The following is a 24,438-nucleotide window of genomic DNA, read 5'->3' on the forward strand; positions in this document are numbered from 1 at the left end:
TTACTACTATCATATTATGTAGTATCAGTCGGACCCCTCATTTACTTTGAATTTTTTAATTAATTGAGAAATATTATATTATAACTCTAGTTGTGTGCATATTGCCTATTTGTAAACCCCTTAACTGAATGGCTTCAAAATGCATGAATAAATTTAAGCAAATACACAAGACAATAATTAAGTAACTGTTTTTTTAAACTATTTTTGCACTAAACATGCATTGTCCATACTCCCTCCATACGAGTAGCTTATAATATTTTATTATATTAAAAAAAAAAGGCTGAAACTAATGCTAATGAGGAGAGGCCAGTAGGAAATATGCAGTCGTCCTAGATTGAAGCTCCCAACGCTTCAAACATAGCTTCACCTGCATAGCGTCCGGGTCAATCATTGTACGTTCAACATCTATTTATATATTCTATTTATTATCTTCATTTTCTTAGGGAGTATAGCTTTTTTTTGTTGCTTAATTTGCCTTTATTAAGTTAATTTCAGAAATGGCATTTTCTTGGGCTAACACCCCAACACAGAGGGTAATGGGAATGTTGCAGAAGGCGTTAGGCGTTAGTCGGGCTTCTGGGGAGCGCCTAGGCGCCTCCTAGGCAGTTGAGTAATTCGAGTATATCTTCTCCACTTTTTTCACTCAGGGCTGTGAGTTGTTAGACTATTATAATCTCACAAGCTAGTCAGTTACATATGTTAGATGGTTAGTTGAGTACATGGCTAGAGGAATATAGAAGGAGAGCAACTAAGTAGACTTAAAATACCACTTGGCCGAGTTTGGCGCCTACTCAACCTAGTTGGGAGCTAACTAGGCGGAATTAATTAGACGCCGAACTCGGCGCCTAGGACGCCTAGTCGGCCATTTTGTCGGCCAGCCAACTAAAAGTCGGCTAGGATTGAAATCGTCTCAGCCTAGAGACGCCTAGTGCCTAGGCGACCACCTAGACCGATTTTTACAGGGTAATGGTACCTGTACAATAAATAAATAAATAAATAAATATATATATATATATATATATATATATATATATATATATATATATATATTATCATGTTATATAGACTTTTTAACCTTTTAGGTTAAATTGATCTATGCATGTTATAACATAACATTATTTAATAAATTGTTCTTGTATAAGTTTATGGATTGTAACATGTTTATTATATTATTAATCATGTTATGTTCATGTCAAAGAGATATATTGTGATACATATGTCTCAACACAACATGAATGCATGTTAATTGATATGACATGACCTATTCTAAGTTAATTGGGATAATAGATTAAGGAACATTTGGTTTAAGTTATGTGTTCAAAATCGTCTCATATTAGTCTTGTTTGGTTTGTAAAATGTGAGATGCTAAAAAGTAATGTGAGATTTTTAAGATTGATTTTGTTATTAGTATTATTATTTTTCACATTCTTTGATATCACATTATGATCGGTTCAATGACTACAAGTTCTTTAATTCAAGTTTCTTAATTATCATGTGGTGCCTTTAATGTGTTTTACCTCTTTTAAAGTGCGTGTGTATATATTTCACAATTGTAAAATTATCTTGTGTAGGCCCGTTATGAATGGTCCGTATGATCCTAGATACAGAGATTTTGACTTACCAAACGATCCTTACCTCAGAACCTTGGTATTAAATCCAATTTTCTTAAGTGGTAATAATTTTATTTGTATATTTTAATTTTCACATATTTTTACATATAATTTACTTGATTTTATTTATATCTTGATATCAAATCATTATGAAAATGCAGGCCAAGCTAATCAGAATCAGGGATAATTACTGATCATCAAACATGAAATATTTTGGGTATTTTGGGAGGATAGCAATGAGGAAGCATTATATTGCAGAATAAAATTTCCTGTTGAATCAAATTTATCTAGGTACATAAAATCATTACTTTAGTATAATGTTTAGGTTCATGCCAATCAATCAACTTGTCAAATTAAAGTCCTCTTTGTATGAAACATGAGGGACCGGATGCCCATCAGTGAGGGGAAGCGGATGAGTTGTGTTTTCACTTTTCTAGATGTTTTTTTCAGAGGCGAATCCACAGTGGGAGTAGTTGTACCCCACCCCCCCCCCCCCCCCCCATATTGGTTTAGGATCAGGTGCACATGCTACTTCCCGTGCGAAAATGCAGTTGGTGCACTTGATCGAAGACTCAAAATCATGCACTTGAAGGTAAAAAATGTGCATTTGAAGGCAAAAAAAATTACATTTGAAGGCAAATAGATGTGCAATTGATGCAATTTATGGTACCAAAAAAGGAGGTTATTCAACTTAAGAGTTATTAAACCAATTACCCATACAAATCGTTTGTAAATCTCATAAATTTCATTAGAAATTTAGTTATAGGTTATTGAAAAGAATGCACAATATATAACAAATATTGCCAGAAGTTGTGCACTTGAAGTCAAAGAAACATGCACTTGAAGGCAAAAGGGTTCACTTGAATGTTAAGTTTTAAGAAAAAAATTACACAATAGTAAGACACACATACACTGACATTAAATTGAGCGCTTGAAAGCATAAAGAGGATCACTAGAAGACAAGAGAGGGAGAGAGGGAGAGAGAGAGAGAGAGAGAGAGAGAGAGAGAGAGGACACTAAAAGGGAAAATTTGAACGAAATTAATTATGCAATCTTAGAAAGGAAAACATGCATTTGAAGACCAAAAGATTTGCACTCAAAGGCACAAATTAAATATGTGCACTCAAAATAGAAACTAAGTACTGAAATAAAAGTTATACACTCGAAGAAGAAAAAGTATGCACTTGAAGAATGGAAAATGAGCACTCGAAGAAGGACAAATGTGCACTCAGAAACAAAACACAAGCTGACTTATTTACTCAAAATTACAAATATGTCATCGCACGTTTTTTTAATTAAAATTTAATTTGGGCTGTTGATTTAGATTGCATCTATGGCTGCCCCATTTTGTTTGCACTTGGAGGTCCTGCCGTCACCTAAGCAAGTGTTCTCATTGGTCCTGCCGTTAAATTTTTCGGTCAAAATTCCGACTAAGTCACCGGTGACGGGCTAATTTATTTAATTTTTATTTTAAAAATTTTTAAATTAAAAAATTTATAAATAAAAATAAAATAAAATAAAATGAAAAAATACCCCCCACCCTCCTCATTCGTCTCCAGCTGAGACGAAGGAGGAGGGGGGTGGCTGGCGTTCTCTTTTCCCCCTTCCTTCTTCATCTCCGGCGGAGACAAAGGAAGAATGGAGAGAAAGAGAACGTCGGCCACCCCCATCCCTTTCTTCCTTTGTCTCCGACAGAGACAAATGAGTAGGGGGTGAGGTGGCTATTGTTTTTTAATTTTTTTTATTTTTAAAATTTTTAATTTAAAATTTATTAAAATAATTTTAAAATAAAAATTAAATAAATTAGCCCGTCACCGGTGACTTGGCCGGAATTTTGAGCAGAAAATTTAACGGCAGGACCAAATGTGATACAAGTTGAATAGTGATGCACCTAATTTGAAAATGTTAATAGTCAAGGACCAAATGTGATACAAATTGAATAGTCATGCACCAAAATTAAAAATTTTAATAGTTAAGGACTAAAACTGATACATGTATTATAGTCAAGGGACTAAAATGATATTTTCTCACTAATTTCAGCCAATCGAGTAGCCGAACAGTCGACTTAGTCCACCGTGATTTACATCCTCCCACATACTCGGTCGAGTCGAAGTGTGAGGGGCCCTTAGGGTTGGGGGATTCAGCTTTTTGGGATAAGATTTTAATTTTTCTAATTTGTATTAATCACTGTAACATGATAATTTATGAAAATTTAGAATATTAATATTTTTAAACATTATCTTTTGCATTACTAAAAAAATAATTATTTTATTTTATATTTGAATGAAATTGTTACATAAATTTAAGAGAGTTCTACTACATAGGCTCTCAAAATTCTACTCCCTTATTTATACTTCATGAGGTAGCAAACTAGGATCGATTATTTTCATCATGTGAGATCACAAAAAAATATCTACATCAAAAATATGTGAAAAGGAATACAAATTGGGAGTTTAAAATTAGAGTACATCAATTATTTTCCTAAATTTAATTCATTTAACACTGTTGAATTGTCAGACGTTCCACTCCTGTCGTCATCAATGCATGGCATGGGGAATTGGGGATGGCTCTCCACAACAGAGAACAGACAACTTTACTTCGTATGCTTATCGTTTGTTGGAGTTTTTTGCACTTTTGGTCCCACGACTATAGTGGCACTATCAGAATTGATTCACGACTTTTATACCTTGCAATTTTAGTTCACGACTATTATTTTTTTGGCAAAAATGTCCTTCCTACCACTTTTCCGTCAAAATTCCACCGGAATAAAATTTCTTCATTTTTAAGAAGGCTAAAGTTGACATGTTTAAGAGGCTTGTATTCACTGCTGGAAAAATGGCATTTTCCGTCCACTTTTTCGACCATCCAAAAAAGTGGATGATAAATTAAGTTTTTTTCTGTTATAATTTGGTCTATCAACTAGCTCAGTTCTCGCGTGATGTTTGCACGGTACTGCTTCTTGATTGTATGTATATGAGTATATAGAATAGATAAGTAAAAGGGAGATGAAGAACACAATGTATAGAACACAATTTCATAAGACTATCTTTTCATTAAGCATTCACCCTCAATTTATAGGGACCATTACAACATTTCACATACTTATCATAAACAAGATATTAAGTAGAAGGCAAATGAAGAGTCTCAAGATTAATGGCCACTAATTGAAATATTTATAACACTCCCCCTTGGCCATTAAATAACTATACTCATGCCTCGTTAAAAACCTCGCTAGAAAACCCAGTGGGAAAAACTAGACGAGAAAAAGAGTACACGAAGTATATTAAACCATTGTGTTGTACCGGTTGCCTCATTAAAAACCTTAGCCTAAGAAAACTCAGTGGGAAAAAAACTTAGCTAAGGAAAAGAGTACAACCATAAGACTTCCGGGCATAATCTTCAAGATTTCAAGGGCCTTCAGGACTATCCACTCAAGTGCACCAACATCGATTGCCTCATTAAAAACCTTAGCCTAAGAAAACCCTGCGGGAAAAACTTAGCTAGGGGAAAAAGAGTACAACCATATGCTTTCAGAGCATAATCTTCAGGATTTCAAAAGCCTTCTAGATTGTCAATTCCAGTGCAATTAGGGGTTGTCGCTCCCCCTGAAGATAACAATCTTCTAAGCCCACGCATCCCAATTTTATGAACATAGTACTCAAAAGTGGATGTAGGCAGAGACTTAGTGAACATATCTGCAAGATTGTTCAGTAGGGAAAACATTCTCAACAAGAATTTTACAACTCTTCTAGAGTTCATGTGTGTAGAAGGATTTAGGTGCAACATGTTTTGTAAGGTTCTCCTTAACAAAATTATTACTTACTTGTGCAACACAATCTTATTTGTCCTCATATGGGACATTGGGGGTAAAAATATACCATAACCAGATTGGGACTTGGCATCATAGGGATCAAATAAAAGAGCCAGTACCCAAGTAGCCATCAAAACCACATGTTGGTTTCTCACATAAACGTCAAAATCTTTATACCTCGAAAATGCTGGAGGATATGTTAAACACAATTTCAATATTTCATTGTAGAGGGAGCACTAAACGTTGCTAGCAATTTCATCGCAAATTCAATATCAGGCCTGATGCGACTATAGAACTTCTAGTTCTATAATAGTGCTCCAATAAAAATATCAAGTAATGGACTTCCAGTCCCAAAATATCCTCATTATCATCTTCGAGTCTAAATTGTCCTTTATCTACTTCAAGAGATTATTGGACAACCGTTAGTGTGATAAGTAAATAATACTTATCCATATAAAACATCTTCAAGACATTTTTCAAGTAGGCTGACTGGTGTATAAAACATCTTCAAAGAAAAGCTCGATCTTCACGTCGAGACAATACTTGGGTTTCCCAAGTCTTTTATTTCAAAACTCCATCTTTCGGCATGAGTTGATATCACCAAGCTCTCTATGTGTTTCATTGATATTTAAAACATCAATATCGACTGATCTGAGGTGATAAATAAATAACTCCATTAGCAATTCGTTAACGAACACATAATGGTACATATTATTTGCATATTCCTTCTTCGGGAGGAAAACACTCAGTCAATAATATTCAAGTCATACAAAGACTTGATAGTTTAATGGTACACGTTGCGATTTTCACTTTCCTTATTTCAGAAGTGTTCAATCCATCAGGGATTTACAAATAAATATTAGCGTCTAATGACCCATAAGTTTGCGGTCATGACGTTCATCAACTGCATATTTAAATTTATAATTCACTGCCAATAATGTTAATTTGCGGAACGTAATGCCATATGTTGTGGGAGAGAATATTTGATCAAAATTAATTCAGGGTCTCTGCGAAAACCCTTAAGCTACCAGTCTCGCTTTATGTCATACCACCATATTGTTTGTATTTCTCTTTCGTACAAACACCCATTTGTAACCTACAGGGTTAACATTAAATGGTGTACGTGTTATAAAGAGAATACAGTTTTAGCGAGCTGAGCTGTACATGCCTTAATTGCTCTGTTATACATAAAAAATACCAAGGCACAACTGGTGCCTAGCTCTGGATCCAGATTCTCATATAACGAGAACAATTTGTAAAGGCAATTCTGTTGTCGACAACTATAACATTTTTCATAAATTTCTCCCATATATATAAAATAATGGCAATTTCTAATTCAACCAGACTCTAGACATTTCTCAAAGATATTTTTATCTGGTCGTTCCGCATCCCCAGTATTATGATTTTCGGTGCACCTAAAATTTTACTGGGATTTTCGCCTTCTGGACGAATGTCTTCAGGACATACTTCTTTAAGCGATTTCAAGAATGACACCATTTTCTACTAGATTTAGCTTTCCGCGGATTATACCAACATGTCTCCACGCTTCTGGCGTCAAGGAGCATTGGTAGATATATATGGTCCAAGTTGGGGAAAATATATAGGACCTAGTCACTCATGAGTATATATATTGGCAGATTAATTATCTACTGAACTTCTAGTTCAGTTTACTTCTTCTGAACTTCTAGTCCAGTCTACCTAGTACGTGGATTTAAATATTGAAGATCAATCATTCATAGAATTTCTCGGCATTCTATAAAATTTGAGATCTTATCTCCCCCTAATGCCGTGAAATGATCTTCATAAAGTGTGCAGTCAGCGTACCTAATTATATATTGATCCCTTATCATGGGCTCTAAGAATTTAAATAACAGACGGAGGTTTATAATCAACATATACATGCTCACAAAGGTACGCTATGGTGGTGATATAGGAAAAAGACTGCACACTGTGAATAAAACGCAGATGGGAAATGTTTTGTTTTATACCACGTACTAGGTTCTAGGGGAAATAATTATGATATGCAGTAGGTCAGATTGTGATAACCACAATAGCATATAAAACTGATGTCCCCAATAAGAAAAAAAATATATAATCAGATATGAAAGCATACATATCAATTGATATTACAAGGGTACACGACAATCGTAGGGAAGCTGTGAAGCTTGTCAAATAAAATAGATCTTCAAGATCTCTCAAAAATCTTTATCCTCAACTTTCCATTAGTTTCATTCACTGGTTTGCTTCGTGCAAATTCACATGATATAATTCGCTCCCTCATTTGCTTCGGGCAAACTGATATGATATAATTCATTCCCTCGTTTGCTTCGGGCAAACTGATATGATATCATTTGTTTTTATCTTTCAAACTAATAATATCTAAATCAGTCATATCATGTATGACATAAGTCAAGGATCATTCTTATAAAAGGGTATAGTACATCACCCCTTAAATAACACAGAATTGCACTAAGCCATACTTGGAGAGGAATTCGACATTTTGACATCTTAAATTTAGTCAAAAGATGATTATCATAATTTCTTGATAATAGCAATCCTTCCGGAATTGGTATAGGATATGTAGATCAAATAACAATTCAACTTTGAATTAGCAACCAGTCAATTGCATACGAGAGTCATGATTGCATGCATAAGAATAAAATTGAGTAAATAAGCATGCAAATTAAGAGAAGAAACTATGAGAAGTAAACTTCCTGAATAGTAAATTTCGAATAGTTAACCCGAGTAGTAAAATCAGGAAAGTAAATCACTTTGCCCTCATAATAATTTGTGTCCAAAAATAACTTAACTTTTCAAATATTGCGGTCATGAATTAACTTTTCGGATGCTTCAGGCATAAACTAACTTCTCGGATGCTTCAAGCATAAGCTAACTTCTCGGATGCTTCAAGCATGAGCTAACTACTCGGATACTTCATGCTTCAGGCATGAACTAACTTTTTTGGCCATGAATATATTTTCATGCATTGTTCAAAACATTATCATGACACCAATCATTTCTTGATCAATACCTCATCATTTCATTATCATCATTTATCGCAATATTTGCTTCAGGGAAATTAGCTATTATCATGACACCAATCATTTCTTCATCAATACCTCATCCTTTCATTATCATCATTTAATTTGCAATATTTGCTTCAGGCAAATTAGCTAGAATCATCAAGATGAGGTTTATTCTCTGATGACCAAATGCTGTGTGCGGCACGTAGGGATCAATGCCCTTCAGACCCACATTGTTAGCAAACCTGCTTCTGGCTAAGATTTTGCCTCGATAAGTTTGGTCGTCCTTGAATATCTTGATCACTTTGTTTCTTATTTTGAGCTCGAAACTCATACCACACTGGTTATAATCTCGACCACTCCCCCTTATAACGTTACTCAACTAGGTAATATTATGTGTTTCAGGCACCTGTGCAAACCCAACCAGGCATGCATTTTGATTCTTCATCAACAACTATTTATGTTTCTTAGCCACAAGGAGTGCTAAAATCAGCTTAGGATACTGCTCATAATTTTGTGTTGTACTACTGCTGGAGTACAAATTACTCGCATGAAAAGTTGGCAATGTCTTTCCAATTAAATATTTATCTGAAACTTCTTGTTTAGAGTTTCAGTTGCGAGACTATTTTGTGCATAACTGAATTATAGTTAATCACTGACTTACATTATAATCTCAAAATTAAACATGAGATTAAACTAGTCAAAATGTGTCTTGGGGAAGAACATTTGATGACTTTTGGTCGGAATAGTCCTTCAGGGACTTCCATTAATTCAAGGGGTTCTTTTTCAATCAGATACTCATTTTTAAGATCGTGGTTCAAGTGGTGACATATGAAAATGAGAGCTTGTGCCTATTGGGCATCGGTGCTCTGTGACTTAGAGCATCCACATCAATTGGAGATAATGTGGGGAGAATGTAAGAGTGATTAGGAAAGAGAAAATGGGAGGGGAGAGAAAAAAAGAAAAAAAAAAAAAGGAAAACTGAAATTTAAAATAAAAACAATAATATTTTAGTGGTTGTCAGGCGCGCCTGACGCGCCTAGCGGGCGCGTGCACTGCACGCGCCCGCTGGGCTGCTATTTTGGCCCTCACGCACAGCGTGAGGGAGTGGAATTATTAAATGAATGGGACCCACTTTCTGCCATTCTCCCCACTCTTGCAGGAGGGTCTCAACTTTCTCTTTCCTACACTCTCTCACTTCCATGTCATCAAAGGTTGTACTATTCTCCCCATAATATGCATTGATGGTGATGCTCTTAGCAACAAAAGCTTGGCTCAATTCTTTGGATGCCAAATAAATTTCAATATCTAGAACCCAACAATTGCTTCATTCATAAGTGAGTTCAATAAATTCACATTTGACAATTGAATATGTAATCTACAAAACATATATCATATGTTCTCATATACATTCATACTTCTCCATGTAGTCATTTTATATATATTTTTCAAAAGAAGCATAAATGTCAAAAATGGGGAATAGTACATAATCAATCTACATGATCAATATAGTAAATATTATCTTTTCCTAAGGCATGAAGTCATTTTAAGTGAATATAGTAAATTCCAATAATGGGAAATAGTGCAAGAATCATTGTTTCACTGGTAAATATCAAACACGTGTATATTTAACCCATATATATATATACAGATGAACACATTTACATTTGCACGTACATACATACAATTTAACATATAACCACATGTATTTACCATTTCAAAGCATCATGGCATATGTAGAACCTAACTCATATACATGAATTGAGAGAATAAATAAAAATAATATGTATTTACAAATTCAAGTATTTACCAAAATTCTTAACCATGTCTTGATGATGAGTTCATAACTCAAAAGTTGTTAACAAATATGAAGAATTATCACTCATTTCATAGAAACAATAATTGAAGGTTCCAAACCAAACTCATAGCCATATATACACATAATATTTATATATAAACAATGGCATATGATTCAAAAACAAAAATTCATAGGAAAAATGAACCAATAGTACCGTTCACCGGAGATTACGATAGAGACTCGTGCTGATAACGTGTTATAATTTCGGCCTATAACTAGCTCAGTTCTCGCGTGATGTTTGCACGGTACTGCTTCTTGATTGTATGTATATGAGTATATAGAATAGATAAGTAAAAGGGAGATGAAGAACACAATGTATAGAACACAATTTCATAAGACTATCTTTTCATTAAGCCTTCACCCTCAATTTATAGGGACCATTACAACCTTTCACATACTTATCATAAACAAGATATTAAATAGAAGGCAAATGAAGAGTCTCAAGATTAATGGCCACTAATTGAAATATTTATAACATTTGCTAAATTATTGACCACCCTATTGGATGGTCGGAATGTGGACAGTATTTCCAGCCACTCTTAAATGGTGGTCGGAAATATTATGACCATTATTTTTTAATTAGTCGGCTTTGACGGTTTTGAAAAAGAAGAATGAGCAGTTTGAGCATGAAGAAGGGAACATTTTGAGGATAAATAAGTAAATTAGTGTAAATGTGTAAATAATAAATAAATAATAAATTTTAATACTCCGTATTATTTATTGACGACACTGGACCCCCCCCCCCCCCCCCCCCCCTCATTTCTCTTGACTACACTTAGACTCCCCCCCTCCTTTCTCTTGAATACTCATCCCCAACGGACCATCTTCATTCTTCAAGCTAAAGCTACGGACTCCAATGTTCTCTCAGCTTCATCCACAACCGAGTAGCACCTCAAGCTAATGCTACGGAGTCACACATCGTCATCCTCATCCTCAACCAAAAGGTACCACCATTTTAGTCTCTATTTAGGGTTTAAGGCTTATAAATCTTATTTCAACTACATTTTTTTCCTACTCTTTTGCTTTGACATTTCTAAATAGATATGCAAACATGAGACATTATTGAAGATTATTCGAACTCTTTTCATTTGATTCATATGTGTCGTTAGTTTTAATGGAGTTCATCGATTGTTAAGCAAAATTTCAAACTTAAATTAGCTTTTGTCTCTTTTACAACTTCTGTTTGTTAATTACCTGTTCTTGTTGGATTAAATGCCTAAGTTTTTGCATAACTATTAGTATATATTAGTATGTGATGATTTAAGGGCTAATTGATTATGTATTTCTTATCTGGAGTTTTGGTTCCATCATATGACTTACCTTCCCTTTAAGTGCTGAAATCAACGACTACAGATCTGCCCAACTCAAGCTCCAAGTGAGATTTCTGGAGATATCGAAGTTGTATATCAGTCTGGATCTATTTGCTTGCATTTACATGTACTGAGTGTTGCTATTTTCAACTAAGCAATTATAGAATCCTAATGTTTTCAAAGTGATGTGAAAAATCTATGATGCAATCATGGGAACATTAGTGATTATGAAAGATTAGGAAGAGCAGTAGTTGATAGTTATTATAATATACTCAACTGCTGTATGTGGAAGAGTTTTAGTTATTTGTTTATATATTCATTTCACTACAGAGGAATCTTCTGTAGTGAAATGAATTTTTTTATTGACTACATCCAGTTTTCCGACCACCAAAGTGGTCGAAATTTCCGACCACAGGTGGTCGGAAAATTGGACCCGCCCAAGTATTCTCCTAGTCATTTTTACCGACGGTGTTAGAAAAGTGGTCGCTATTTGCGACTACTTCTCCGGTGGTTGGAAATAGCTAGGGGGATTTTTCCGGATACCCAAATTGGTCGGAAAAGAGGTCGGAACAAGTGTTTCCGACCTAATTAAGGCCATTTCCGACCACTTTCAGGTGGTCGGAAATCTGCTGATTTCCAGCAGTGTATTACTGATTGTTTGCTGCCATATTTTGCAATAAAGAATTATTTTTTATCTAGGAAGAATTGTTAAGGGAAATGTCAAATTTAGCCCTCTTAAAAATGAAGAAATTTTACTCCGGTAGAATTTTAACGGAAAAGTGGCCGGAATGACCATTTTTGCCAAAAAAATAATAGTCGTGGACTAAAATTGCAAGGTCTGAAAGTTGTGGATCAATTCTGATAGTGTCACTATAGTCGTGGGACCAAAAGTGTAAAAAACTCTCGTTTTTTGCATAATAAATACAAAGGAAAATTGTAATTTATATCACTCTATAATATGTCAATTATTCATATTACTCTTGAATTATTAGTGGTATAAATGTTACTCCTTAATTTTCAAAATGGTATATACAGTATCCTCTCGTAATGTAAATATTACACGATCAATTTTAAAAACGGTACATATATTGCCCCTCTTGTATGGTACAGGAGGGGCAATATATGTACCAAAATCGAGGGGCAACATCTACACCACTAATAATTCAAGATTGACATTAATAATTGATAAAATAAGGGTCAAATAGACCACTGAAGTGCACACAAAACTACAATTGGGCCACTGAACTCAAAAAGTCTGCAATTAAGTCCCTGAATCAACCAACAGCATGCAATTTTGCCAATTTCCCAGTTTTAAAGGTTTGTTACCAGTAATTTGCCAACTAGGATTCCATGTAGGATTTTAATTTTATTTTTTTAACAAAAATAAATACAAACACATGTGGCATTAATTTAATATCCCATTTTATGTTAAAACAAATCAACTCTCTATTTCTCTCTATCCCTAAAATTTCTGAGACTGAGAGCAACTATCATTGACGACCCCTCCAAGCGCGAAATCCGGTGACCTTGTCTGAATTCTACCATTGGCGACCCCAAGCTACTGCAAATCCAAGTAAGTAATCTATATCGTATACTTTAGTCTTATAATACTATATTTTTGTAAGAAATGCAAATAAGATGGTTCTAGGGTTTATAGTCGTGGGTTCTTGTTTTTTGTTCAAGATTGGGTGTTGTAGGATTTATGGTTTATGGGTATTGCGTTACTTTCTTGTCTGTACTTGATTAGTTGTATTCATTGAATATGTATTCAAAAATGCCAGCAAGTTTTTGATTTACTCAAAAATGTGGTCCTTATTTGTCGTACATAGTGGAAGTAGTTGAGTATTTTATTACGCATGTGGTTGAATGCTTCTAGATTAATTGGTTTTTTTTTTGTGTGCAAATGAGGTCCATTTGCAGTGTGTTTTGTCTGTTGGGGTCCAATTGCATTGTGTCTGTGCAAATGGGGTCCATTTGCAGTGTGTTTTAGTTTACATTTTTTCTTTTGAGTGTAATGTACCCTTACTTTGTTTAAAATAGCTTTTAATAGTATACTAAATTATTGCAGATATGTGGACAAGTGTTGAATTAGTGGTCCACTGCACCATGGTGGGAATTTTGTACAACAACCCAAACTAAAGTATATAAATGGTGAGGTGATGAAGCTAACAACTATATCAATAATTGTAATCTAACCTTCCATTGTTGACAATACCAAAGAATTTTCGGCCACTATCACGAGCTATGCATAAGGAGATTTCAACCCACATTTGCAATACAAAGCAGGCTCATAATGCAAGTTGACATTACGCCTCGTGAAGTTGGGTGAAGATGGAGAAAATCTGAAATTTGACGAAGACATTGTTGAAGAATCACCCACGTCCTTCCCTAGTGTCGTATAGTACCGGTGGTTTGACTATCTGAAATTTTTGCGATGAACCTCGGTCCTTCCGTAGCGTTCAGAGTTGCGATGAAGTTGGATGGAGATGGAGAAAGATCACAAACTATCTCTCTTTTCGTAAGTATCCCAGTGTTTTATAAACTATATATATATATATATATATATATATATATATATATATATATATATATATATATATATATATATTAAATATGGAAAAAAAAATCCTACATTGGCCCAATTGTAATTTTGTATGCACTTCAGTGGCTTATTTCACCCTTATTCCATAATTGACATATTATAGTGATGTATAAATTACAATTTTTCCTGAATATAAAATCTGGGAAACAAAAAGTATGCTCCATTTCGAAAACATTCCCAATGGACAAATGTAGATGTTGGCAATTAGTTTGGTTTTCTTGAATTGAACTATACCGAACTAAACTAATTCGGTTCGGTAATATACCGAATAATCGAGCAGTAATGGATTTTGTATATTGAATGGTTCAATAAAAGATCAAATCAAACCGAACGATTTTGTAAAAAATTGAATTGAACCAAATACTGTTTGTTTTATAATAATAATAATAATAATAATAATAATAATAATAATAATAATAATAACAATATTATTGTTATTATTGTTATTATTATTATTATTATTATTATTATTATGAAGAAGAAGAAGAAGAAGAAGAAGAAGAAGAAGAAGAAGAAGAAGAAGAAGAAGAAGAAGAAGAAGTAAATCCAAGTCCCTTGTTGCATGCTCTACCGTTCAGCTCATATTTTCATTGGTATGTTAAATATTTTATTTGATTTCTTGATGACTTGTTCTCTACTTTTAGCTTTTGTTGTTTACCCTAATTGTTCTTTGCCTCATAATTATCTCTAACTTGAGTTATTTAATATTTTCCTTAGTTTCATTGTTTTATGAAATTAATGTGTTTCAACATCATTCTAATTTTGATTTCCCGTGTTTAATTAGAAATATTTTTCCAGTGCTTCCAAGAACTGAAAATATATTGGAAAATAATATTCCAATGCACTAGAATATATTTTGCCAAACAATGACAGATTGTGTCCATAAATTAACTATCAATATTTGACAATTATTCTCCAAATATTAACTATACAAATGGAAGATTTCTCATCTTGTCAATAAAACATTCCAAGTGAACCACTTGAAGAGTCGGTTGGGCAAAAAAAGTCAACTGGTGTTTGGTAATTAGTACTTAGTAGTGTGTTTGAACTTTGAATTGCTATTTTGTTATATAATGTTTAGACTTTGGATTTGAACTATAAAAATATATATTGTTTGAAAAATTAGAAAATGTTGAAAATTTGGATTCTTAAATTGAACCGAAAATGAACTTTTTCAAATCGAATTGAAACTTAACGGAACTATAATTTTAAACCAAATGGTATCATTTTTTTTAATACTGAAATTTCAAAACTAAACCGAATCCCGAAACACCCAGGGGAATGAGTATAAAATCCATGATAGAATTATAGTTTGGGAAGAATAAAATCCATGATAGAACCTTCTAACCTCTGCAAAATCATTAATGTTGTTATCCCTTTTAATTAACTTAATGCTCTTCAACCTGCATTTTTGTGTAGTGGAAGACCAGAGAAAATGGTGAATGAGGCAGTCCAGAGCTTGATCCAAGATGAGGTTTATGCATCAGATTGATTGATCCGTCGGACCCTAAAAAATGTTGAATACGTTAGAGTGTGGCTGCTGGGATTCGAGCCCAGGTCTCCACGGCCACAACGTGGAATTCTTACCACTAAACTACAGCCACAAGGTTGAGAAATTGACGGAAACAATTCTAATTATATAAATCTGTCTCCATGATAATTATTGTTTGAGTTAATGCTGAATTTAATCCTCTGACTATCACTCACTTTTAATTTTATTCCTTGACTTTTAAAGCTATTAAATTTAGTATTGGAGTATTGAATCATTTTTAATTGTAATTCACGACAAACTTTTTCCTATTAACATTGAGGGTAAAATTAGAACTGATAGAATAAAGAAATTAGTGCTTTAACATTGAGGGTAATTTTACCCTTGTTAATGTGTGATAGTTAGAAGACTAAATCCAGAATTAACTCTTATCATTTTATTGGGTTTCAAGTTTTCAACTTATCATTTGAAAGTGTTACAAAATAGGGTTTAAATGGCAAGACATCATTTTTTGCAACTAGCCAAGACTTGGTTAAAAATTTAAATATTGTTTTTGGCATCAATGGGCATGTACAGTTGTTAGGAATATTTGTAATAAATTTTGATGATATAAAGAGTAATGTATAAGCACTTTATACTCCTCATTCTTTGTTGTTAAATCAGATAAGCTTCGCAATTAGACTAAACTGAAAGGAAATGATTCGGAAGGAAGGAAGCAAGCGGAAGAAATCAGGCTAGAAGGAAGCTAAGGGGTTCGCTAGGAGTCCAAGACCAAAAGAAGTCTTGAGAAATCTTTCTAGTTGGCAGCTTTTGGACGGCTACCACTTGCTGAGTGACAACGGGAACATTCAAAATTAAAGTTGGTGCTCATCCTTCCTCATCTATAAAACGAGGACCTCAAACTAAGAGAGAAGATGTTGGTGTGGTAAAAACTCTAAGTGCAAGTGTTCAAAGCGATCAAGCTGAATCAAGCTCTCTTAAGCTGAAGTGAAATCTGAAGGATTTCCAAGTCCACAGCACTCAACAAACCAACAACCGTCTTTCCACCGGAAGGAGTTGTGAGATCAACTTAGCAAGGCAACTAAGTGGACGACCCTTGGCTAGCTTTGATTGGATAATGAATAGTAGGGAAACTTTGTGGCTGACCCCTATTTGAAGGACTATCACTGGTAGAAGTTGAGACTTCTTATCACTTTGTATTCGAAACAATACTTAGTGGAACCTTCTTGAGTTAAGGAGAAAATTGGAGTATGAAAGTTTCCGAACCACTATAAAAATACTTGTGTCGTTTACTTTACGCATTTCTTACTTATAATTAACCTGCGAACTAACCTTATACTTGGCACACACTTAACAACGCCATCCATTTAAAACTTAGCTACTTATATTATTTTCACAGTAATCTAAATAATTCCGCTACGAGGAAACTTGTTTCCAAGCTTTGTTCAAAAATTTTGATTTCAAAAGCCAAGCTTGCTTGAGCTATTTTGAAAAGTTTGTAAAAAAATGTTAGAAAGTCTATTCAACTTCCACCTCCTTTCTATTCTAGAGTTTCTGCTTGCCCGAGACCAACAACAGTAAACACGGGAACTTAAATCAAATGATATTAATTGTTAATACAATGACTAATCATACAACTCTAGTAAACCAATAACAATAGTGATAATCCAAGCATAAACAAAAGACAGACTGGTTATAGAAGTCTAACAATCAAGAGCAAGGTTTATACATAATACATATACTATACAAATGCTTATTTAATGTGCTCATCTATTGAAACATGATCATTGGGCGTTCTTCCTTGACAACTTTACAAGTTTAATATCTTGTTTATAAAAAAAAAATGGAAGATATTGCCTTGTGATGGTTATCACCTGTCAATTACTTCATCTACCCGGCATAGTTGATTAAAAATTCATAGCTTATAGGAAAAGCCTACAATGCAAAAATAATCCCAATTTGTAATCATACAACTCTAGTAAACCAATAACAATAGTGATAATCCAAGCATAAACAAAAGACAGACTGGTTATAGAAGTCTAACAATCAAGAGCAAGGTTTATACATAATACATATACTATACAAATGCTTATTTAATGTGCTCATCTATTGAAACATGATCATTGGGCGTTCTTCCTTGACAACTTTACAAGTTTAATATCTTGTTTATAAAAAAAAAATGGAAGATATTGCCTTGTGATGGTTATCACCTGTCAATTACTTCATCTACCCGGCATAGTTGATTAAAAATTCATAGCTTATAGGAAAAGCCTACAATGCAAAAATAATCCCAATTTGTGGCTGCTGGTATTCGAGCCCAGGTCTCCACGGCCACAACGTGGAATTCTCACCACTAAACTACAGCCACATGGTTGGTGCAAAGAATGATGAAATCATATTTATTAATGTGTTTTCATGGATGTTTATTTTTAACTTTTTGAGTTACAAGTTTTCAACTTATCATTTCAACCTACAAAATGGGGTTTAATTGGCAAGACATCATTTTTACAACTAGCCAAGACATGGTTCGAAATAATCAAGTTGTTGCTTAATAACCACAATTCTAAATTCGACTCTTAATGGGAGTGATTTGGTCTTTTTGGTTTAATAAACTGATCAGTTATGAACAACTTAAGTTGGTTTACCTTACTAGAATTACAACGCAAAATGTAACCAATACACATCTTCAAGTAGTGGTTGCAAGTTTTCCTTGTCACGCAACAAAATTGCATACTGTTCTTGGCATCAATGGGCATGTACAGTACATTAGAGCTTGAAATAAATGGTATTAATTGTTAATACGATCACTAATCATACAACTATAGCAAATTAACCATTAACCACTAACCATGGTGATAATCCAAACATAAACAAAAGATAGAGGGGTTATAAAAGTCTAACAACCAAGAGTAAGGTTTATATAGATACAGAGTACTTATTTGATGTGCTCATATATTGAAACAACAGAATCATTGAGCTTACTCCTTGACCACTCTCTACAAGTTTCTTGTTTATAAAAAATGGAAGATGTTGCCTTCCTTGTGATGGTTATCACCTGTCATTTACTTCATCTACCCGCCATAGTTTATAGGAAGCATCAGCAAGATTGTTCAGTAAAAATTCAGTCATTTCATTTCCTCGGTTTAGGAGTTCTAGGCCGCCACAAAATTAAGCAACTGGGGGGCGGAGGGCGTGGTCTTCTGATGTATCAACAGCGGCAGCAGGTGCGAATTGCCACATGGGAATTCCGGGATAGCCGACGAATGGCACCAGCTTGCTGCCAACGACTTGGTGAGGAGCTGCAAATGGAGCGGGAATTGCAGGAGGGTGAGGTAGGAAACTGGGTTGAGAGTTTAAGGATTTTAGTTGCTGCTCGAGTTTGTCCTTCTCAGTTTTTAACTTTTGTTTCTCATCCCTAAGTTCGTTTTTCTCAGCCTGCAGAAAGCAAAGACTATCCGTTACAAAACCAAAGAACCGAAATGTGCAGCATGGAGAGAGAACTTAGAATCCTAAAACGGGAGATTTTTTCAGGGTAAGAAATGAAGAAAAAGCAGCACCTTTAGTTCATTAACCTTCTCCTGTAAATCGTCAAACGACTTTTTCAGCTTCTGAGCTTCATCCCTCAGCTGAACTACCATTCGAACAGCATCGCTCAATATGGCTGATTTGTCCATTTTTGGTGGCTTGCCAGGATCCAGGACAGAACTCAATTCTTGGAATCTTAACATATAATAGATCATCCATAACATATCCATTTATAAACATGAAAAATGACCCACAGTGATGTGCTTATTTAATAAGTACAGTAATATATGAGCGAGAATGCACACTCTGAGAGACAAAGGGAGAGAGGAATACCGGTCATTCAGCCTATCCCTGCGCATCTTCTCCCTGTGTGCTTTGGAATCAGGTGCATTGCAAGCTTCTGATCTCGCCCTGAAATATATAAAAGTATGAAAAACAGATATACAAACATAAAAGGAAAGGGAAGAAGATAATATCTAGATTTCAATATTACATAGTACCATTTTGGATAGTTGGATACAGTAGAGTAGATACTAATGGTAAACAAATTCCAGAAAACATATAATCACCTCTTTTTGGAGTTGCATTCCTTCAAAAGGTCAGAATTGCCATCTGATACATCAAGCCCAGTACTGTAACATGGCAAATCAATATCATAATATCATCATTATAATGCAAGGTTAACTTTCTTTATAAAATTCTAACATTCCCTGACGAAGAAAATGAAAGGAAAAGTTCGGTAAAAAAGGGCAAAGGGGAAAAGTGGATGCATTCTAGTGTTTTTCCAGATAAAGAGTCAAGTGGGAACATCAAAAGAAAGCGTCTTCAGATATGGATGAACAAAGCAAGATGGATAACTTCTTCAAGTCTAATACAAAATAAACTTTCAATTGACAGAGACTCTAAGTCTTATCTATGTGATGACATTCATCATCTATGCAATACGTTTTCATTCCCATAATGGGAAAACAGGCACAAATATATCACTCATTATCCAGGCTTTACAGCACTGTAGTGGATGCACTTTAAATAGCCAAGTTTTCATAGAACCATTGCCATTCATTCAGATATCAGGACCAGAAAGACCAAAAGAAACACATTCAACAACTCAATATAAAACTCTTTAGATAGCAACAGAAACAGTGTGAACAAAGTAAACCAATGAACCTTAAACCTCAAAAGCTTTATCAACAACAACACCATAACCCAACTGAGTCAAAAATTCACCTATAATACTTCTCCTCACATAACTACCCTTTCTATACAGCAGAAATAGTCTCTTACAGTATAAACATTAACATTAATGGAAACAGAGTAATTAAGAAGTACAAACACTGAAGCCTATTCCAGAAAAACGCTCAAAAAATGACAGAAAAATCTGAAATTTTGTTGTATTGTATAGCTATGGCCACATTAAACACCCAATTCAGAAGAAGCCCCCACCTGACCCATCATCTCCCAGAGAAAAAGATGCAAACTTTGGAAAAAAATTGACATTTCAAACCAGAAAAAAACTCCACTTATCGTAAAGAAATAGTGAGACGTGTGGTTCCCATCCCTCACAACAACACCATCTGATTACGTAAACCTAAAATCCTGGAAGCGAATTCCAGTGAGATTTTAGAAGAATTACTAAAATTGGTGAGGAAAAATAAGGATGGAGAGACCTAGGAGCGGCGGGAACGGAGAAAGCATTAGGAGGCCATTGAAATCCCGGTTGAAGAGAAGGGAAGTGGGCGCCGGGCACAGAAATGTCTTCAAATCCCAGATCGAGGAGCCAGTTGGAGCAGTCCTCCTCCGGAGCCGCCATTGCAGTCGGCGACGGTTGAAGTTCGACAACGGCGAGTAAAGTTCACCGGAGATTTTTGGTGAGCGGGTTTTTTTGACGAGAGAAAAAGAGTTCCCAAAAATAATAATGTGAACGAAAAGGAGAGACTAAATCAAGAAAAAGAGCGGTGGAAGGTCGGAGCGACTCCGTGGCGGGGGGATGTTTGGTGTCTTTTGATGGGTAGTTGGACACGTAGACGCCACCCCTTCCTTTATGTCATCAAATCCCTATGGTCATAAATAACATTTATCTTCCTGTTTTTTGCATCAAATCTTAAGAAATCTCATACATTTTAATATGATATATAAAATCATTAATTGGTATAGGATTATTGTCAAATAGTATAATATCAGTATTTTAAAGATTGAATCCCTAATCTTAAAGGGTTTTCCATACTCTTGGCTAGACAGAATATTTGAATAATTACGGTGACTCAACAAAGAATCTGTCAACCTTTTTATCAATATTTTTTTAATATCACTTTTATCAATGTTTTTTAATATCACTCTGTAGATTAATTTGAATTCAGCTTGAGTTGTGCTGATAAACTTTGACCCTAATCCCAAGGGCTCTCTATACCCCTGGCTAGACAGAATATTTAAAATAATATAAATCACAGTGACTTAACAAAGAATCTGCTAACTTTTTTATCAATATTTTTTTTATATCACTCTGTAGATTAATTCGAATTCAGCTCAAATTGCGTTAATAAACTTTGACCCTTAATCATGTAATTGTATTAACCCTCTAGTCAAAATATGGCTAGAGGACTAGATGTCAAATATCTTTTGAGTTAATCCCTAAAGGTTGGTAGTGGATTGATAATGTCAATTGTGTGTATCGTTTGAGTTAGTAATTTTTAAAGGCTAGTTAGTAGTTAACATCAAGTAGGCCATTCCCCAAAACGCATTGAGTCTTCGGTGGCAAGTTAATAGTGAATATAATATGTTAATGTTATGCTTTTAATCAGCTTGGTTGACGTGAGTGGTCGTGCACTCTTATCCTTAAGAGAAGTTGATAGTTCAAACCTCTTTTTATAGAAAAATCAATTTGATCAATACTTTGTCTCATAATTAGGCTTGACCCAATATGAACGAAAATTAGTCTGAATATGGTACGGGCTTAAAGATGTCTAACCCAATATGGTATGCTTTTCATGAAGTTTTAACTGCACATTGAGCTTATCAAAGTGGACAGAAAAGAAAAATCACTTTTGAAATTAAAAATGGAAAGATTATGATGCGATTTGTCCAACCCATTGGCCATTTCCAACCTTCCATAGTGTGATGGAATTTCTTGAACGCTTGGTGGAAACCATGGCGTCACTCTTTTTAAAGTTTGGACAAATGAGTATTCTTTGCATATTGGTCCCTTAAAATATGCATATTCCAAGAACCCAAAAAAAAAAACTGTAAACGAAAAAAAATCTTATTTAACGTGACATATTATGATTGGTTGCATGTCAAATCGGGAATCAGAACGGTTGCTAAACCGCTGAAAGATGAGCATCAATGGTCATTTTCCACAAAAATGTGTTCTGGGGAACCTTACAGATTTCTTGTTTAAGAGACATGAAAGAAGTTGAAGCAGCAGATATCTACATCACAGTAGAGACTAGAATACATTGTACAGCTACAATCTACATTCGACATGAAACACAACAAAACCATAGAAATACGACAAACAATATATATACAATTGGTTTCTATTTGATCGTGTGGATGCAATCCGCTGAGGAAGCTAGAATCCCGACCATACTAATCCTCTCTGTATCTATGTCCGAATCCACACTGTCTAGCTTGTTAATGGAAGTATAGGAGTTCCATCCTCGAGAAAATGGAAGGTTGCTGCATCTTTGACCTCAGTTTTGCTACCACCTTTTCCAAGTGGTGGCAAATGATGAGTTATATGAAACTTAATTCAGAAATGTTACTCGTTATATGTGGAAGAAACTGTGCGGGAGGGAGGGGGGGCGTGTGCAAAGAAGGATTATATTCAATGCCACGATAGAAGTGGAGTGTAAAGTTATTCCCAGAGAACAAAATTTCGTGAAGTTGAAAGGCACAAAAGAGACATATCCTCTTGTGTATAGTATTTTCGGTCAAAAGCAAGGCTATGGCGCTACGCTAACAGAAGAATGCCTGCCATACAATTTGGCTCTAAGCACCCATCACAGACACTTTGGCTTTTCGACAACTCGGGAGGTTTTCTAATGTTTGACAAGTTGGCACAAACGGTATAAACCACACGCCAGAACACACAGATTAGGAATATATCCCTTGTTATCCTGTCATTTATCAACACCAATAACGATGACTAAAAGCAATGGATTATATATAAGAAAACTCCGCGAATATCAGGACTTCCTGGACATTGATAGATCAAGAAAGTGGTATTCAACTATTCTTTATCCCCTCCTTCTCAGATATAGAAAGCCACTTGCCCATCTTCATGCTTTACAACTTACCGGAATAAAAACACAATTGAAAACAAAACTATGGAGCAGCCTCTCTATGTAAGTAAATAAAAAGTGTCACCTTCCTCACCCCATTGCCTATGCATCTAAGCCACTCTTAAGCAAATTTACTTCTGCATTTCTCCAATTTGAAAACATAAAATCAATAATGAAAAACTGAACATTGTGAAATTTCTACTAACAGTGAGCAAAGAGAGGGGTTTACCTTCTGAAGTTGCAGCCATGGCGGCCCCAACAAAGGGTTTGATTGCCATCAAGGGAATGCTGCACTGAACAACTGCGAATCTACCACAATCAAGATAAACCCTAACGCCGGAAACGAAAATTAAAAAAACCAAAAAGGAACCAATTACAAATCAAACAAACGGTTAAGCAAGATTAAACACGACAGAATGATTACTCGAGGCCAATGCAATTCAATCAAGTATAAATTTTAATCTAAGAAGATGAAAATCGAGATCGAATTTTTATTCATGAGCAAGATAAAAACTTACAGGGAACCCTGAATTGGTCGGCCGGTAGACGTGAATTCTCAGGAGGACATTTTGGAGGGTTGAAACTGCACGTGCAACGCACGATGTCCGTTGGACAAAAATCTATCTCTTTCATTTATTTTTTACTTTTTTTTTTATTGTATTTTATTTTTATGTATGCAAATGTCCATACACAACAACATATAATTTGCAATTTTTAGCTAGTTAAGTTGGAGATGTTGACTTGGCAAGAGAAATATCTCAATTGAGGATCCCTAGATATGGTAGAATAAAATGACTTGATTATATTTTTAAAATTTTCAATTTTTCCCTAAATTGAAAACACTATTAGAAATTTATTTTACTTAGACTATCAAGGTAAGTAAAAGTATATAGACTAATCTTAAATTATGTGCAGTAAAATGATTAGGGC

General features: G+C 34.7%; 1 protein-coding gene, 3 long non-coding RNA genes and 2 other non-coding genes across 8 annotated transcripts; 2 read left to right on the forward strand and 4 right to left on the reverse strand.

Moving 5' to 3' along the window:
- Positions 1-15,746: 15,746 nt before the first annotated feature.
- TRNAH-GUG lies at positions 15,747-15,818 on the reverse strand. Its single transcript has one exon. It is a non-coding gene; the product is annotated as a tRNA-His (tRNA).
- Positions 15,819-17,999: 2,181 nt separating this feature from the next.
- TRNAH-GUG lies at positions 18,000-18,071 on the reverse strand. The gene has a single exon. It is a non-coding gene; the product is annotated as a tRNA-His (tRNA).
- Positions 18,072-18,458: 387 nt separating this feature from the next.
- On the reverse strand, positions 18,459-21,186 carry LOC109170323 (transcription factor ILR3-like). The gene is made up of 5 exons (XM_019319388.1): positions 20,896-21,186; positions 19,798-19,860; positions 19,562-19,639; positions 19,261-19,423; positions 18,459-19,138 (listed from the first exon to the last, which is right to left on the reverse strand). The coding sequence occupies exons 1-5, from the start codon at positions 21,036-21,038 to the stop codon at positions 18,872-18,874; spliced, it is 714 nt and encodes a 237-aa protein (XP_019174933.1). The 5' UTR covers positions 21,039-21,186; the 3' UTR covers positions 18,459-18,871.
- Positions 19,816-20,742, forward strand: LOC109170343. Its single transcript, XR_002052395.1, has 2 exons — positions 19,816-19,907; positions 19,958-20,742. It is a non-coding gene; the product is annotated as an uncharacterized LOC109170343 (long non-coding RNA).
- Positions 21,187-22,543: 1,357 nt separating the features above from the next.
- Positions 22,544-24,184, reverse strand: LOC109170328. 3 transcript variants are annotated; one of them, XR_002052392.1, is made up of 3 exons: positions 24,027-24,184; positions 23,738-23,817; positions 22,544-23,645 (listed from the first exon to the last, which is right to left on the reverse strand). It is a non-coding gene; the product is annotated as an uncharacterized LOC109170328 (long non-coding RNA). The 3 variants fall into 3 exon arrangements; XR_002052390.1 differs by having other exon boundaries at positions 22,544-23,653; positions 23,738-23,838; positions 24,027-24,164; XR_002052389.1 differs by having other exon boundaries at positions 23,738-23,838; positions 24,027-24,155.
- On the forward strand, positions 22,834-23,894 carry LOC109170337. Its single transcript, XR_002052394.1, has 2 exons — positions 22,834-22,899; positions 23,728-23,894. It is a non-coding gene; the product is annotated as an uncharacterized LOC109170337 (long non-coding RNA).
- Positions 24,185-24,438: the final 254 nt, after the last annotated feature.

Source organism: Ipomoea nil, unplaced genomic scaffold, assembly GCF_001879475.1.
Source record: "Ipomoea nil cultivar Tokyo-kokei standard unplaced genomic scaffold, Asagao_1.1 scaffold0317, whole genome shotgun sequence".
NCBI lineage: Eukaryota > Viridiplantae > Streptophyta > Magnoliopsida > Solanales > Convolvulaceae > Ipomoea > Ipomoea nil.